Source organism: Phalaenopsis equestris, unplaced genomic scaffold (assembly GCF_001263595.1).
Source record: "Phalaenopsis equestris unplaced genomic scaffold, ASM126359v1 Scaffold000104, whole genome shotgun sequence".
Classification (NCBI taxonomy): Eukaryota; Viridiplantae; Streptophyta; class Magnoliopsida; order Asparagales; family Orchidaceae; genus Phalaenopsis; species Phalaenopsis equestris.
In genome coordinates this window covers 339,052-358,662 of record NW_018164546.1, presented here as the reverse complement: position 1 = coordinate 358,662, position 19,611 = coordinate 339,052, and the positions used below count along the sequence as shown (strand labels likewise).

The 19,611-nt window shown below is 35.7% G+C and overlaps 1 protein-coding gene across 2 annotated transcripts in view; it reads right to left on the bottom strand.

The window, feature by feature from the left end:
* Nucleotides 1–19,611, bottom strand: part of LOC110020584 (E3 UFM1-protein ligase 1 homolog) — a 78,350-nt gene that overhangs the window by 49,633 nt on the left and 9,106 nt on the right. For both annotated transcript variants that reach the window (XM_020718735.1, XM_020718734.1), the window contains exons 7-8: nucleotides 6,980–7,073; nucleotides 6,850–6,906 (exon numbers count right to left, since the gene is read on the bottom strand). In XM_020718735.1, the coding sequence (XP_020574394.1) occupies nucleotides 6,850–6,906; nucleotides 6,980–7,073 (151 nt within the window). The remainder of the gene's footprint in view (nucleotides 1–6,849; nucleotides 6,907–6,979; nucleotides 7,074–19,611) is intronic.

The following is a 19,611-nucleotide window of genomic DNA, read 5'->3' as shown; positions in this document are numbered from 1 at the left end:
GCCCTAACTCGTTCTAGGTTCCGAGGTTGTCGTCCGATACGACGCAAACTCTCATATCTTCTAGGCAATTTGTGTGACACTGTCACGACGCAAACCCTCATATCTTCTGGGCAATTTGTGTGACACTGTCACGCAAATATAAGCCCTAATTAAATAAAAATTGGCAGGATGAAACACTTTAATAATTTCTTTTCAAAATTGGAGCCAAATCATAGGATAGACTGGGAAGTCACTGAGGTTCTCCTCAGGATCTGTGGCTTCCCCTAGTTTCTCTTCATTTTTGTATTAAATTGGGGAACTTGTCGGCAAATAAAACGGTTTCGCAGACCCAAACGGATGTCATATCTTTCTTAGTTTATTTGATCGAGCCTCACCCTCAAGTCTTGTGTTTATCCCTTGGGGTAGATACAGGATTTGAGGTTGAGTGCTCTTTCATTTAAACTATAGAAAATATGAGGTCAGTTTGATTTCATATTTTTCTAAAATTATATATATATATACGTAAATTAAAAAGTCCTTCCGAAACGGGTGACGGGATTTCGATTCCGGCGACCGACAGCTTCTTACGGGCGACCCCCAAACATTTAAAAACTCTCTTTTCCCCCTTCTAAGCGCCGACAGCTCTCTAATACCACTTTTGCACGACCCAGACTGATAGATTTAACATTAAATAAATCAAGAACTGTGGTCTGACATTATTAACATTTAATTTAATTTCCACAGGTTTTCATGTCTTCCAATGTATAAAAGAGCAATCAGGAAACAACAAATTAGAAATAAAAACATTCAAAAAATAATAGCATAAATTGCAGGCAATCTCTCATTCAACATATATCAATATATCTTTACCAAAAATAGTACAAAAAGAAAACACTAATCACAAAAAAATATAGTATCTATCAATTGTAGACCTCATATCGTAAACTAAATCCCTCCTATCATACATCAATCTTTATTTTTTCTTGAAAAAAATAATTAAATTCAACCGTAAGTTTTCACGACGTGATAAACAATTTCAATCTTATTATGCTTTATATTTGTATGCAAATGTTAAGCATGAATCACCAAAAATAACATAGTTCACTACATAATCAACTATAAGCATTTATTTTATAAGCATTTATTTTAAATTAAATCATTCCCGTTTTGATTTAAGTATTAACCCGTTTTTAATTTCTTTAAGTTTTAAGTATTACCATCAGACCTGAAGACATCCTTAAAATTCCTCAGAGGTACCCACAAAAATTTACATTCGAAGGTACCCCTTTACAAATTTTTTTTTTTATCATGCAAGGTTATATAGCATCTACGGTCAGTAGCATCTGTGGGTAATTTTGGTTGAGCTAATCATTTAAATTTTATTGCCTTTAATTAACTCCATTTAAAGACCTTGAAAAATCATTTTTCATTTTCTCATTTCATTTACTTTAATTTTTCAGCTTACAACATGCATATAATTATAAAAATAATTATCTAGAGCATTAAAGAATTTTATTATTAAATAAACATTAATATATAAATAAATAATTACTCACACTTGCCTTAAATGACCCCAATACAAGCTTAATCATTTGGTTACTTCCTCGATTGACGTTACTTCTTTTGTCCAAACCAAAACCTAATTCGTTGAATCGAATTTTCTTTAATTCATTATATTAATATCTAATTAATAACAATTTAATTAATTAAACAAAACAACTTAACCCTAAAAAAATTTCATATAAACACTTAATATAAATTCAACTGCATAAATCTAATAATTTCTAATAAGAAAATCCTTTAACTTAAAGCCTTCTAATTTTGCCTCTTCACTAACACGAGTTCCTCCTTGTAGCACACAAGCCTTTGCTTCCTCTTCCTCTAAACTCTCTTTTATTTGAAGCCACTTACAAGTCGACTACAAGGCTTGTTTCTTCACTCTGCACATGCTCCTTCTTCTTCTCCTCTTTTCTTCTTCTTCGAACTTACTAAGCTAGGGTTTGACGGTCTCCCTCGCACGAGAAGTGCGACTCAGTATGCCTTCCTCGACTCGATAGCAACGTCACACACGAACTAAAGATGCTTTGACTCTTGGCTGGCTTCGACGGAGAGTGTAGTATCACCTAAGCCCACACCTCTCCTTCACGAGCGGCTAAGTTTTAACCTGTATGGCGAGCCACTCTCCTTCACGCACGCCAACACAACACTGTGATGGCCTCAGGAAAACTCAAAGCAACTAGCGACGTCGACTCCTTCCTTCGGCTAAGGCACCTAAACCTGAAGTTTCTGTTTATGTTAAAAAATCTATTAACATTTATTAATAGTGTTAATTAATGTTTGATTACACTTAGCAAATATTAGGTTAATTTTGAATCCCTCTACAAGCCCCAAACAACAAACGAGTAAATATTTCCCATAACTATTTGTGCGAGACGTTTCTCTGGTTCGAAGTAAAAGCCACGACATACTCCCATAACTCTTCCCTCATCATTTTTCTCACTTTAAATCACACCAAACCACAGAGAGTGACTTCCCTTGTTCACAGCAAATCCCATCTTCCCTTTTTCCTCTCCAAAAGAAAGTTCAGTCGAAGCCCTCCCTACTCCTTTTTTCTCGCAGGAAACCTCATAAACCTTCCTCCTCCTTGTTAGCTGACGAAACACTGGGGTCCTCATCCTTTTGTCGTTCGCTCCAATCAATTGTAGCCCTACGTCCCCTTTACCAGTTTTTCTGTCGCATCTCCCCTTCGTGACAACAACCCTTACAATATAGTTGGATCTAGGCCAACGAGGAAATCACAGGCGAAATTGTAGCGTACGAAGTTTTCTGAAATTCTCATATTTCTCTTATTTCGGCCCGATCACCCCGCACAAGGCCGCTTACGAAAGCCTTTGCCTCCCCTCTTCTTCAGTTTCATAGCAATGACAGGATTGCGCCATTTGGAGACCTCCAAAACTACCTGCACTGAAAAGCTCTGCGCCTTTACGTGAACAGAGCCATCAACCCTTCCACTTCGTCACCTCCTCAAACCCTCACAGCAATCTTCGTTCCCTGTTTGAGCCACAGACTAAACCGCTAACTTGTTCTTCTCTGTGTTCGCACATAAAAGCACCCCATCCTCTCTATCATGAACCCAACTACCTTCCTTATTTGCACAAACTACCTTTTGTTTCCCTTTTTTCCTCTATTTAAAAGCATATAAACTGAGGCCTCCACTATTCTATATGACAGAGAAACCCCAAATTTTCACAGTTTGATCTCAAGCCCAACCCGCAACCCTGTTTCCTTAAATTACTAGCCTAAGTCAAGCCCACCAATCTCGTATTTCACTTGCACCAAACCCGCACCTATCCGAACCCAATTCCCCACTTTATTATTTCATATATTGTATTTTATATTGTATAAAAATAATAAAAGGAAATCATTTTATTTTATTTCAGTGGTCCATCATTTCATCGTTGATTATCATCGTCGCTGGCGATCCCACTCGCAAAGGTATAACAAAGTGAGGTTGGGGCTGAATTTTTTTAAATATCAATTCGAGGATATTCGAGCACCCGTCCTCGGGAATTAAGTACCGTTTCGAAAAATTGCAGACTTGTTTGAATTTCTTTTAAAATTCAGAAGATTTAAAATACTCATCCTAAAAAACGCAAGTACTTGTGCTTGGGAATTAAGTGTCATTTAGGGAAGGTAAAGCATATTTGAGGAAATGCTTGCGTGTTATTTAATATTTTTGCGGGTACATTGAAAGCCTATGACAACTTATAAGACTGTGGGTTAAAATATTTTTTTTTTTTTTGCTCCTCGGTCGCAGTGTCTTACAACACTAACATACGAGTAGGTAGATTGAAAGCCTATGACAACTTATAAGACGGTGGGTTAAAAATTTTTTTTTTTTTTTGCTGCTCGGTCGCAGTGTCTTACAACACTAACATACGAGTCTTTTAAGACTCTTAAGAAAATTGGCATTCTCCCCGTGGACTCTAACAGAGTTTGACGCAGTGAAACTGCCAAATTTTTTGAGTGATTTGGATTGATAAATAACTTACGATTTTGGACTAACTTATGAAATAATTTAAAATGTGAATTTTAAAATAAAAGTTGAATATAGGATTTAAAAATAATTTGAATTTGGGCTTTGAATTTGAAGCTCTTAGGGTTTCAAAATAATTTGGAACAAAACTTTTTAAAATGTAGGCTCTCAGGGCATGACAATAAATTGAAGTTGGGTTTTCAAATTTAGGCTATTTGGGTTTAAAAATAAGAAAATTTAAAAAATAATAAATTGAATTTGGGAAGGATTTAAAAATAATTTGAATTTTGGCTTTTAAAATTCAAATTAATCCCATAAAGGTTGAAATATGATTCAAATATGAGGCTTCTAAAAGTCTGAAAACCGGCAACAGAATCTACAATTCTAACTCAAAAACAAACAGAAGGCGGTCTTTTGAAGAAGTAAATGTGATTTTGTGCATGCCCTTAATATAAAATTAGCACATAAGCTTTCAAAAAACTTTAAATGATTTCATGAGCTGTAAGTTAATAATCAGCACCTTGAGATTTGTACAATATGCTGCAATCTTTCAAGTAGTTGTGTCGGCATTTTCAATGTACATGCATGCATTTTAATGAGATAAAAGAAAAATCACTAAAATTTCAATGGTTTTAAAGCTAGCTTCCGTATTTTAAGACATATTCCCAATTTCAATGCATGACAATAAGATATGTGCGAGCATTTTTAGAAAATGTACAATTACAATCCCTAGATATGTTGAACGTCACTATAAAAATGCATAAATTGCATAAACTGCATCAGAGTAATTTGTCAAGTATAACATGCATGCATATGAGCAATGAATATTCAAGTGATTGGGAGAGATTTGGATGATTATAAGTCTCGTACTTGAAATGTGTGCACGATTTCGAAAGCATCCGCCCGCATGTGCTCTGATCCATAAGTTAAATTTTCAAATACAAGATTTGAGAATAATGTGTGGGCCAATGTGACATTGTTTAAGAAAATTCACCACTTGCATGAGCCCTAGCTAGAATTCTAAATGTTCTAACAAATAGCTTAAGAAAGCTATGTGGGTTAAGGCCAAATTTGCACTCAAATAGTTCATATTTTGAAAAGCAATCAATCAAACCGTCTTGTCTATAGAGTAGGGTTGTAAGTCTCATTCAACTAATTTGATTCTCTTCTTAAAAACTGAAGTTTACAAGTCTAGTAAGTTTCAACAATGTCCAAATCACATATATAAAATTTATAAGTTCAAATCATCTAGTATGATCCTCCTCATCATGACTGGAGTTGACAAAACTGGTATTCTAAAGATAACAAAATTAATGAATTCCAAATAAATTTCAAACATAAAAGTTTTAAGAGTTCAAATCCCCAATGATGGCCGTATTAACCGAAGATTTCAACGAGATTGGTCAACTTCAAATTAATTAAAACAAAGATTTTAAAGCAAATAGTTCAAAAAATTCAAGATAAAATTAATTAGTTAATGAATTAAAATGAACTTCATCAACCACAGTTTATCGAGGGTGATAAACTCCGGATTGAATTCAGCATGCACAGAGAGAATGTCATATCAAGTGTATAATTATATACACACTCAAAAGTAATTCACGCCAGTAAAGATGTGACCCAAGTTCTCTACGCAATTTGGTCTTCTACAAAACAAAAGTTATGATCAAAGTCCTTTGACCGGGTGGTTGCCACCAACTGACACCATTATATTACGGTCACGGCCGCAACCTGTATATTCCTCAATAACTTTCTGACCTTTGAGTTGCAAATCATAAGGGTACACCTAATTTGCACAAAACCTTTTGTTAGCTTAGTGGACATAAATGTGTCCCTTAAAAAAACATCCATCTCAGATCTACAAGGGTCCCTTGAACAACGCAACCCATGATTGCTGACAATGATTCTTCAGTTAGGTTGGATCGACTACCTCTTCTGATTAAATAGACCAGGGAGCATGACGACTCGGGACAACATAACAATGGGATCTTGATCAAGTTTATCATCATTTCCCCCTCCTGCTTCAAGCTCCAAGTGAGAAATTTTACAGCTTAAACCCTATGTCTATTGCTAGTATACGTTAAATAACCAATATTTAAAGACTAGCCATAATCAAAAGTGTTCTCTTATTATCAAAAGGGGTAATTAACCATAGGGGTTTGAGCCCATAGGAAACCTAGAACCTCCTATCAAAAGGTCTTCGCAAAATGGGAGTAAAATCTATGGGTAGTGTCTTATCTCAATCTAATGTCTGCAGAAAATTTGACCCTCAAAGCTCTCTAACAACAAATACAAATTGAGAGTCCGGAAATCAAAATTTTCAAAGCTCAGAGATTCAAATGTAAATCTAATATCAGATTGAAAAAGTCAAGTAATAAGCACATAAAATTCATTGTGCACAAAGTATTAATCATAAATAACTATTTGTTCTAGAATATAAGTCGGCTTATATTCTAGACTAATATATTTGATTTGTACTTCATCAACAGATTTTGACGACTTTATACTTCAGTAATGGGAAGGGAAGCATGCAAGTTTTGTAAGGTTAAATAACTTATAGCATATATCATCATAACGAGAAGTTTTGACATGATCACGTAGAAAAAATTTTGCGCTAATTTTGCATGCCACACAAGGTTTTTGGTCTTCATGGAACTTGAATAGTGTACGTTTATCGAATTTGTGCATAAAATACTCCTGTGAGGTGATTAACTATTTGAAAGATTATATTTACCAGAAATCAGTCTAACAAACAATGCAAAAAGGATTTGAAATACGAGAAAAATAAATAAAATAAGATGTGCATTTATGATTAGCAAGCTTTAGCATCTCACCTTGACATATTTGCAGCTAAACACACAAGAGTCTCCCAATATTATAGCATCTGAAGACTGCAAAACATAAATGGCAATAATGAGCAAAAATTACATGATCAAAACGGCTGACTAGCATAATAAGACCAACCTTAACTGCTTTCTGAACAGATAGACAAAATGACAATATCTTCAGGACATCCTGGCCTCCAACATATACCGGGAGAAGAGAAAGAGCATCAATCCTGCAAGACACAGAATTTTTCTGCACTTCACCTCATGAATACAACTAAAATTCTCAACCTGTCACTCACTCGTTAAAAAAGCTTTTCAAAGGTTTACGGCTCACAAAATTCAAAAAAAAATCAATTTAAAATTTGCTAAATAAAAGAATGTACTTTAAGGAGGCATATAGCTATTGTGATGGCCTACATCAAAAAAGTTAAAACATCCTGTCAAGCAAAACATGTTGTTTGATTTTATAGACGAATGCAGAGCATGACAGTCGCATTCTTACCAAAAAAAAAAATAAGCCCAAAAATGGAGAACTTAGAAAATTAGTATTTCAGAATTCTACAAAAATAAAATATAGTTTATCCTAGATATAAATTCTGCAATCTCTGCAACAAAAAGTTCAGGATATGCGCACACATCTCAGTTTAAATATAAGATCTGTTTCATTTTAATGAAAGTTTATGTTTTAGTAGCTTTCTTATGATATTTGAGAACTTATTTGTACAAAAGAAATTTTTTTAAACGGTTACAAAATTCTTAACTTATGTTTGATCATCTATTCCACCTTGATACATCAAAATCCCAAACTAGATTCTATTAATTGGCATGGCAACAACCACACAACGGAAGAACAACAAAGGGAGAAGCTAGTGCGAAGGAGGCTTGTGCTTATAAACGGTAAGCAAAAGCACAAAGCAGTGGGAGTTGGAGGTCACGGTGTGAAGAGTGAGATGCAAAGATCACTAGAGAGATTATGCATAAGTTTAATGATCGGTGAATTGTGGATTGGAAAGCACATGCGACAGAACATGGAGAGGATTTCTATGGGTGTCAAGCAAAGGAAAATATAAACAATAGATTCGCTATAAGGTTGTGTGTGAGGTCATATAAAACATGGAATAGACGAATGGGAGAGGTTTGTCGATGGTAACCCATCCCCAATTTTAAAAACTCTAAAAGTATTATCAGTACATATTAGTAGTTCCAAAGTTGGCTATACCAAATTTTCAAGCATCTCAGTAGTCCAAGACCAATTATTTGCACCATTTACATATTACAGCGCAAGCCACTCCCCATACACCCCAAATGCTCGCCTCTAACCAGCAACAAAAAGTACATGGGGCCAGCTTGCAGCTTAAATCTTGCAATGACTATTTAACTCAGTTTTGGAAACCATTTAATGTAAAGTTCTCTAATCTCATTATCTAAAAAGGTTTTCTGATCTTTTTTACATTTAAGAGACTTGTATCCCTTCTTTTGCTTTCACAACCATTTTTTAAATTAATTAGTTAATGTTGCACTACACAGCTTCCAGATTGGTCAATATTTGATCAGCCAGCTTGAACCCACAAAGATCCTGACTGCCCAAACTTTCAGTTTAATCGTCTTAAAAGATGCACTTCTTACAAAAAACTTAAATAACTAGAAGTAATTAAATCGTTTTTGGAAATTGCTAAAAAAAATTTACACAAACACACCCACATAGCCTCCTTAAGAACATGTCAATAAACAAAGCAACCCTTGTGGATAAAGCTCTGACCTGTCATCTAACTAATAATTAATAGTCAAATTTGGTCACGTTTCTCAGTAATACAAGGACAAATTCTAATTTCATGGCCATAACTGTTATTGCAATGCAGAAAACAAGTAGAGACATTAGATTTAAAGATAGTAGTCAACTCAAGGCACTGCAGTTTCTAGGAGCAGAAAAATAATTATTCCTCTTCAATTTCCTGAGACACGGTTACAAGATAAATAGCAGTGGAAGACCACCACATTGGGAAAGAAACAAAATCTCATGCTAGAAAAAAGAAAAATAAGAATTACCAGCAATAGATAATTCTAAAAGTAGAAACTACTAAAAATAGAAAATAATAAAAATAGATGATATCTAAATTTTCGACACCCCCCAAGTTGGGAGCATAGATGTCTATCATGTCCAACTTGCTTACGATGAACTAAAAATAGGCTTGAAAAGTTCTTTGGTAAAGATATCTGCTATTTGTTGTGCTATTGGAGTGAAAGTTATATGAATAGCTCCACAATCAATCTTCTCTTTTATGAAGTGTCTATCAATATCCATATGTTTTGTGCGATCATGTTGCACTATATTTTCTGCAATGTTGATGGCAGTTTTATTGTCACTGTACAGCTGCATTGATATGTTTATTGGAATCCACAGTTCTTCAAGAATTATCTTCAATCATAAAATTTCATATACTCCATTAGTCATAGCTCGATATCGTGCCTCAACACTACTCCTTGCCACCATATTATGTTTCTTACTTTGTCATATAACCAGATTTCACAAGACATAAGTATAGTATCCAGACGTCGATCTTCGGTCAACAATTGAAGCCGCCCAATATACATCAGTGGTCTTCTGAAAGAGTAGGCTCATGTCTGGTGTATTTCTAACGTATATGAGAATCGTATAAGAGCTTCAAGGTGTTTCTCATAGGGAGAATCCATAAATTGACTTACCAAACTTACAATAAATGCAATATTTGGCCGCATATATGAGAAGTATATAAATTTTCCCACAAACTTTTCATGTCAAAGTTGTATTCATTCCATCACTTTCATTCCCATCTCCCAGGGAATCAATCAGAGTGCATGCAGACCAACAACTGCTCACCCCTATTTCCTTTAGAAGATCAAGAACATATTTATGTTAGGAAGAAATAATCATGTTCTTCAGTATAGCAACCTCCAACAACAACAACAACAACAAAGCCTTAATCCCACTAAGTGGGGTCAGCTACATGAATTTTTTTTCTCCATTGTGTTATGTTTAGTGTCATTTTTTTCATTTAGTTCTAATATATTAAGATCATTTTCTATACAGTAAGCCCGAGTCTTCCTAGGTCTACCTCTGCCTTTCTTAACATAAGTTGAATCTAAAACATCAACTCTCATAATCGGATCATCAGATGGTCGATGTTTAATATGACCAAACCATCTAAGAGGATTCTCTAATTTTGTCCGTCACAGAAGCTACACCAACCCTATCACGAAGATATTCATTTCACATTTTGTCTCTAAGTGTAAAGCCACTCATTCACCTAGTCATTCTCATCTCAGAAACACTTAACTTAGTGTTATGCTTATCTTTTAAAGGCCAACATTCAGCACTATAGAGCATTGCAAGTCTCACCACCATTTTATAAAACTTTCCTTTCAGTCTAAGTGGTACTTTCCTTTCAGTATAGCAACCTCAATGCCAAGAAAATACCTTAGACATCCTAAGTCATTGGTTTAAAAAATTGACTAGATAGAGGTTCTCAACAAGTTCATTTCATATACGTCATCTCCGGTGAGAACTATATCGTCCTCTTACACAATCAGTACTACAATCTTTCCATCCTTTGAATGCGTGAAGAATATAATATGATTTCTTTGCCCTTAATTACACCCCTGACCTTTAACAAAAACTGTGAATTTCTCAAATCACACTCTCGGTGACTGCTTCAACCCGTATAAGGACTTTTTAGCTTATATACATTGTACCAAACTTCTTACTAAATCATGGAAATGCATCCATATACACTTCTTCCTCTGAGTCCTCCATTAAGAAATGCATTTTTTTTAAATTCAACTATTGTAGAGGTCAATCAAGCCATTAAGAAATGCATTTTTTTAAATTCAACTATTGTAGAGGTCAATCAAGATTAGTTGTCAGTGATAGAAGAATTTTGGGATGAGACAAATGTCTCTAAATAATGAATGTCATAGTTTTGAGTGAATCCCTTGGCAACCAATCAAGCCTTATATTGTTCCAGAGACCCAACAGAATTATGCTTGACAGTAAACATATGTGGTAAGTATATAAATTTTTCACCAACTTTTGATATCCTGCTTTATTCATTGCATCACCTTCATTTCCATCTCCCAGTTTCTGATTGAGTCGGAAAGTCTACAGGCCCACAACTGCTCATGTCAATTCTCTTTAGAAAATCAAGAACATATTTATGTCGAGAAACAATAATCTTGTTCTTCGGTCTAGTAACCTCCATGCCAAGAAAAAACCTTGGAGATCCTAAGTCGTTGGTTTAAAAAACTAATGAGAGGGAAGTCGTCAACCGGTTCATTTCATATATGTCATCTCCGTGAGAATTATATCGACCACATACACAATCAATATGGTTGTCTTCCTATCATTTGAATGTTCGAAAAACATTGTATGATCCCTTTGCCCTTGATTATACCATAAACAGTGTGAATTTCTCAAATCACGCTCTCGGTGACTGCTTCAACCTTTATAAGGACTTTGCAGTTTACACACATTTACACTGAACTTATCACCAAATTATAGAGATGCATCCACATACACTTTTTTCTCCAAGTCTCCATTGAGAAATGCATTTTTTATATCCAACTATCATAGGGGTAAGTCAAGATTAGTTGTAAGTGATAGAAAAACTTTTATAAAGTTTAATTTTGGGTTAGGGGCAAGTGTCTAAGTAATTAATGTCATAAGTCTGATTGAATCCCTTGGCAACCAATAGGGTCTTGTATTGTTCCTAAGAGAGATCAAAATTATACTTGAATACAAACACACATTTGCATCCGACGGATTTATTCCCTCTAGATGGATCAACCAATTCCCACATGGCATTTTTCTCGAAGTTTTCATTTTCTCGAAGACAGCCTTATTTCACATGGAAACTTTAAGAGCATATTGCATAGTAAGAATCTTCATAAAATACAAATTAAGTTAAAGCCCAAAAAATTGATGAGAGATTTTCAAATGACACATAATAAGACAATGAATGTTGGAGCAAGACCCACCTCCCTTATGAGCAGTAATGGGAGGACTATAATCATTAGATTTAGGATTAGGGCTAGACTCAAGTTCAGAACTAAAAGACTCAGAACTCAAAGATGAAGTAAATTGACCATAAGGTAATGACTCAATGAGGACATTACCTGGAAGGTACATGAATTCTGAGAAGTGCAAAGAATTCGTAGACTCTTTCCTTTGACTTGTCCTTTATCACGAGTTGATAATATCAAATGGTGTCAATGTCATAGTTCTTTTTTTCCCTCTTTGTTAGTTATTATAAGATTGTGAACATCGCGAGATAGCACTATAGAAAAATCTGAATCGTCTTCAATATCTAAAAAATTTTGACTCATTTTCTCCTAATTTCTCTTGATATAATATAGATTGAATTTTTAGATCAAAATTGAAGAGATACTCTTTTGTGAGTCTTCAATTTTTAAAAAAAAATTCTGAAAAAGAGTAGTTGAATCTTTTTTCCGTCTCCCTTAAAAATGAGGTGAACAAAAAATTATAATTAAAAAAGACGGCATTCATGTTAAACATTTTTTTTAGAAATAAGATCAAAGCATTTATACCCTTTTTGGGTGGATGCATAACAAAAAAATACATACTATTTGACTAAGAGTTAAAATTTTCCTTGATTATAACTATGAATACATACAATTGCAGTACACACAAATTTTTAAAGGAAAGGAAGACGAGAACCGATTTATTGGGTAAATTTTATGCATAACATCAAAACTTAAAAAATGTTCTCAAGTTAATAACTTTATTGGGTGTTCTATTAATGTGGAATGTAGCAGTAAGAATGGCCTAACCCAAAAAATGTTTTAGTACCTGATTTGTAAATAGAAATGCCCGAGTTACTTCTAATAAGTATTTTTCTTTTCCTTCAGTCACACCATTTTATTGTGGGAAATCAACATAACAGCTTTATTGAACTATCCTTTTTTCATAAAAAAATGAACCAAAATATTTTTAAAATACTGTCGGTTATTATCACTCAATAATATTTGAATAAATTTTTTGAAATTGTGTTCGTATCATAATATGGAAATTCTTGAAAATTATTTCTACTTCAGATTTCTCTTTCATTAAATACACCCAACTATCCCTAGTGTGGTCATCAGTAAATGTTACAAACTATTTATTCCTAGAGTCTGTAGGATGTTTAGAAGGATCCCATATATCACTATAAATTAGAGTAAATAATTGGTTTGTAAATTTAGGGAGAAAAAGAGACGATGTTCGAAAAACTAACAAACTTCATATTGGAAAGATGATAAATTTTATTCTAAAAAAATTGAAAAACAAGAATTTTAAATACTAAAAATAAGGATGACCTATCCTATAATAACATAACATAATATCATTGTCTTTGAAAAAAATTCAAGAATTAAAACAAGTACTTTGACATTATATATTCATATCAAGTTCATCGTAAAAATAATAGTTTTTCTTTTTCCTTAGCACCACCAATCATCCTCTCAGTAATCAATTCTTGAAACTTACAATAAGAAGAGTAGAAAGTACTTTGACACCGATGATCAGAAGTAATTTTATTAATAGACAATAAAAGAAAAGAAAAATCAAGAACAAGAAGTATATCGTGAATTGTTAACAACGAGGTGGGTTTGACAGCTCCTATCCCAGCAATTACTGACAGTGAAACATCCACAATTTTTACATTTTTATTGCCTACATAAGATCTATAGGATGAGAAAATTTTTGAGCAACCAGCCATATGACCAGTTTTATCAGAATCAATCATCGAAGAATGAACAAAATTAGAATTAACACCTAACAATACAATGGCTAAAAATTACCATTTTGTACTGAAAAGTAAGACAGTCAATGACAATTTAGGAGATTGAAATAACTTGTGCAGATGCTCTAATGGCTCCTTGGTGAAAAGGATTACAACCAAGCTTGCAAATGGCTCATTAGTTTTCTTGGCAGAGAATTGATAAGTTTGACCTTTTCATTTGGATTTTGATTTTCAATTCGCAGGTTTACCATGAAGTTTCCAACAAGTTTCCTTTGTAAATCACAACTTGTTATAATGCTCGCACCTCCATGTGATCCCGGAGTTGAACCAAAAATTCGATAGGAAAACAAAATTTTATTATTCAAAACAGCAACGGGTTACAATTGAAACTCAAAATAACACAAAAACAAAATATGACACTAATATCCGGCTAGGGTTGGATAGGATGCTCTGTGGACCTTGATGGGTGGATGTGGGGGTCGGTGGTGATTGTTGGGATGTGGTGTGGATGGGGATTTTGGTGGTGGCTGGAAGGTTTAAAGGGTCGGGGGGTATGGTTGGATACGGATAGGAGAGGGGGCGGTCTAACCTGTATGGTGAGGAAAAAAAGGTGGCACTAGGATGGGAAACATGGAAAAACATTACATCAGAACTCCTAACGTAGAGCTGCGTTCGGAGTCCACTCATATGCAAACACATGACTTCAAGAAAACGTGTGCGCTTTCCTGTGATCCGACCCGATAACACAGGAGAATATTCCTTATGTGTTATTTCACGTTATTAAAGTGTTATTGTGGTAGTATTGATGTGTTATTGTGTTATTATAACACCGGGAATATTCCCAAAATATAATAACACATGAATACCACCACAATAACACATGAATAATACGGAATAACACTGAAAGAATATTCCCTTAGGCTAAAACGATTTTTTTATTTTTTTGTCACCTCCACGTGTCCGCATATCAGTGGACTCCGAACGTAGCTCTACGTTAGGAGTCCTAATGTAATATTCCCCTGATAAACATAATGTGTTTCCAGCAGCAGCAGGAGGGGCAATGATACCAGAGTTAACCCAAACCACGACGCAAGACACGAATTTTATTAATAACTTACAAAAATGATTACAACATGGACTCAATGAAAGAAAGACACTGCACGAATCAAAACATAAAACAAAACATTACAATAAAGACTTAACACAAAAAGACACAATAAGCTCGACGAGGAGGGAGTCTAGAGAAATTGTGTAGGAACGGCGTCTATGGTGATGGCCAGAGCGAAATCGAGTGAGAGTAAGTCAGCGCTCGCAGAGAAGTCGAACCAGAGCTGGAAGAAGTAAAGGACGTCGTCGTGGACTGGCACACGGTGGCGGCAGTAGTGGCGGCCGAAGCCAAGGAGCAGAGGCAAGGAAGGCGGTCGGAGCTAAGGAGCGCAGGCACAAAAGGCGGTCGGAGCAGGGGAGCAGAGGAGCAGAACAGCGATGGAGAAGGGTTGCGGGCTGTTGTGTGGGAGGCAGTAGGAGCTGCGACCCTGTAAGGAAGCTGTAGGGGAAGGGGATTCTCGGCGGTCTAGGGAGGCGGCAGAGGGTTGTGGTGCTTTGGCAAGACAACAGGGAGACAGTGAGGCTGTCTGTTGGAGGTCGGCACTAATCAGGGAGGACTGTCAGGAGTTGCCAGTCAGCTATGAGGAGACAGGGCAACTGGCCGGTGGTCTGGATTAGGAAGCAAAAATAACCAGATGACTATAGGAGGGCAGGGAGGTGGCAGATTGGGCTAGAGGAGGATTGGAGCAATGGTGGACTGCAGGACAGCGGCTCGTGGTAAGAGTAAGGAAGATAAACGCCACCTCGGATGGGGTTAGAGCCAGAGCACCTTCCTCGTCGTCCAATACAACCCTTCGAGAGGGAAAATATTTAGATAAACTAAAATCTGATTTTGAAGATATGAACCTTACCCTAGACATAAGAACATCATTTTATTAAGAAATGACTCAACTTTAGGAAACATTAAAATAGGAAATGAATAATCTCAGATTTCAGAATTTAAGCAAGACTTTTAAAATAGGGAAGAAAATTAAACCATATTTCAAATTTAATGCAAGGCTTTTAAAATTAGAAGGAGAATAAAATCATATTTTAGTTTTATGAAAGGTTATAAAATTAGGAAAGGTTTAGGGAGGCAAGTAAGGAAATAAAGAAATATGGAAAACAATGAGGGGAGGAAAAAGAAAGGAAAAGAAGTAGGAGGGGGCAATGGGGCCCCCCTCCAAGGGGACTAGCGGTCCAGATGGAGGGGGCAGTGGGGCCCCCCTCCAAGGGGACTAGCGGTCCAGATGGGGTTGGACCTACGCCTGGTCAGCCCCCCAGGAGCCCTGTGTCAGGCGGCTTGCGGAGCTTGTGATGGCAACAGTTAGGGTAATTGGGGATCGGTGGATGGAATAGAGAGGAGGCGTAGGCTTAGGACTGCAGACAGTAGAGGGATAGGGGCGTACGAGAACAAAGGGGGATTCATAACAGATAATTATCCCCGCGCGAGCGATCTACAGCCGAAACACCCCTTGAACCCTTGAAGAAGGTCACACCTCGAACGAGTTACATCCGGAGCACCTTCTCGCCCTCGGATAAAATCCTAGACAAGAAGATAGTTGCCAACAACAAGCTTGAATAGGGACTCAACCAAAAATGAACCCTAAAACATCAAACAAAATATTTATAATAACTAGGAGGGGAGAGGGGGCAACCCTTGCCCTAAGAAGCACCGACCGATTCAGTCGAACCTCCCTGCTGGACCGGTACAAGCCTGTTGCTGAACTGCTTAGTTCAGTCCAAATAACCCGACCCGCAATTACGTAGATTTTTAAGATCTGAAAGATGGTCAAAAACTTGACTCAATTTATATTTAAACGGCTAGTGTGCAAAATAATATTTTATAAAATTTAGAATTTGATTTATATTTCACACTAATGGTTCTACGCAAGTATACGTATCGTTTCAAGTAATATAGGGTTTTCTTTAAAGACACCAAGTATCGATCCCATAGAGAAGCGAGGTAAGAAATCTCTTAGGCTAATTTTAGTTTACTACTATCAGACCTTAGTTTGGAATATCGATTAAAGTGGTTTTGTAACTACTCCTAAATGAAAATAATAAATGTAAGGATAACAACTATTTCTAAATGTAAATATTAATTCTAAAGATAACTTATTTGGATAAATTGGTTTGAAGAATTTTGAGATGTTAAAGACTAGCCTTCTCGTGCAATGACCTAGATAATCTGAAGGAATGAAATGCTTAAAATATAATGTTGTCAGTGACAAATAGAAGCATACATATTCTTTACCCCCACCCTGTGTTTGCAAAGAACATTGGCTAACTTAAGACAGATTCCTTAACATCTCGATTCCATATCAATGATCTAGCCTCTCACCTCTAGATGCCCCTAGCTTATGCCACCATGATGGCCGAATCTCAGCGTCGGGTACTAAATCTTAAGCCATATTGATAAGAATCTAGTTTGTCACTCTAGATCTAACAATTTTACGTCCATCAAAACTTATCTCTCTATCTATTTGCACTCCCCTCAGGTGATCGCAATGGTTCTACCTACGATGAAATGTGGTACTCACTAATTGGGTGAAATTATAGTCCTCCCGGGTCATTATGATTCTCTACGGGATTTAACCTCACAAGTGATCAGTTTGCAAATTCAATTAAAAGCCGGTGAATATATCATCATATTAATTAAATAAGAGAATATCTAAATAAATCTAAATTACTAAACATGCATTTATTTCATTACAAAAGAAAAGTAAAATGAGGATAATGGCATCATCAGTAAAAAGAATTGATAGAATTAAGTAATAAGTTATGTGCCAACAAAAAACATATGTCTACCAAACATATGTCTACCTACCCTATGTCTACCTACCCTCTTTCGAGCATATAGGTATGTTTAGTTTTCTATTAATTTTACGCAATTATCTGTCACCTAGAAGCATCTAATAGAAACAGACCATTAAATTATATTTTCTTAAAAGTTGCATTGCCGCCTAACTATTTTACTAGTCAACCGGTCAATGTGAGTGCACTCAAGTTGCAAGATCACTGCTCTTCCAATTCTTAGTTTCACTTACAATAGATTTTAACATGACTTAAGTTATGTCAACGAAGCAAAGGAGATATTACTCATCACATGAAAATAAAAATAATTCTATCATAAAATAATTTTTCCTACACATGTCACTACTTCATATTTCACTACTTCATATTAAAAGACACTACTTCATATTAAAAGAAAAGAGTAAAGCAAACTACTTACAAATTATGAATAAAACAGAATAAAAAACTTCATTAAATCAAATAAAATCCACTAGAAAGTGTTTACAACAATTACAAAGACATGAAGAACATAATACTTAGTTTTTTCCCTTTGAAAGAAATAAAAAAAAATCTCTCTAACATAGTCTCATGTTGATCCATGTGCCGCTCATACTTCCTTGCCCATACCTCTCAAAATCCCTCACCAATCTCTCCATAAAATGAAGAAATCTACATCTCATAAACTCACGCCAAACTTCTCCTAAAACACTTCCTAATGAATTCTCTGAACTCCCCTAATTACTTCCTAATTTCTCCTCATGAGAGGCATCAGCCCCCCTATTTATAAAGAAATAAAAACTCCTCCTTTTATCTAAGATACACATCTCTTCATCCACGTATTTATAAAGAAATAAAAACTCCTTTTATCTAAGATACACATCTCTTCATCCACGAGACACATCATTTCATTCCAAGAGACATTTTTCTTCATCCAAGAGTCTTTCCAAGTGTCTAGATTTATTGAATCACTTCATGGGACGTGCAATTTGCCCAGAAGCTTCCAGAACATCCCGGAATGGCCCAAAATCACCCAAAAGTTGTGCAATAACCGTCACGAGCGCTATAGTGCCACCCTGCACACAACTCCACTGTTTCGCCTAGTTTTACTCTGTTTCGACCCATTTCAGTTCCTTTGTGCTCCAGATTGGTATACCTACATGATAGACATGAAAACAACCTTTTTTTAAAGTTTAATTTTATTCACAAACATAGAATAAATATGAAGGAGATTAAGCATGGAAAGTCATATCGAAATGCGCTGATCAGAATTTTCTTTTTTGCTCAATTTGGCTCCAAATTGCACTGTTTTTGCTTTAATTTTGTTTTTGCGCTCCAAATTGCACTGTTTTTGCTTTAATTTCACCAAAAGTCTATTTCTTGTGCCCGTAGACAAAAATTTGCAAAATATCTTCCTTTAAAGTGTAATATCATTAAAAATATGCATAAAATGAGCATGGAATGTAAACTAAAAACAGGTAATTTTTAGGTGGATCACCAAGCAAGCTCCACGTCACCATGGGTAGGGTGCAGTGATTTCGGAATTAATGGAATCAGTAGAAACAATTTTTTTTTTTGAGCTAAACAACATCGACTTATATGACATCATCAAAGTAGAGAAAAGGACGGGATGGAAACCCAAGTCAATATTGTTCAAGTGTTTTCGGTGCTTAAAGTTGCAATAGAGAAGTCGGTTGAATTGATCGCTGCTAAGAAACGTCCGCCAAAGGATGCGCCATGAGTGTGGCAAGTGCAAAGCCGTGACAACTTATAGAAAGTCTCATCGCCGAGTCGAGTGCCTGGAGCGCTTCGTCCCCTGAATGAATTGAAGCGAGAAGAGGGCAAGGATAAGAGAACAGTATTGCGATCTTGTTCGAAAAGAAGAGAAGAGAGCTCCTTGTGCCTACGAGAAAGGACAGTGCACTGCCCCTATGGCAATGAGTTGAGCTTGGCAAAACTGTAGCTCTAAACCATGTAGTTTTTGGGAGGGGAAAAATAATTATTCCTTGTCCATTTCCTAAGATTCGGTTACAAAATAAATGGCAGGGTAAGCCCCCCCCCCCCCCCCCCATATTAGGAAAAACAAAAACTCTATTCTAAAAAAAAAAAATATAAA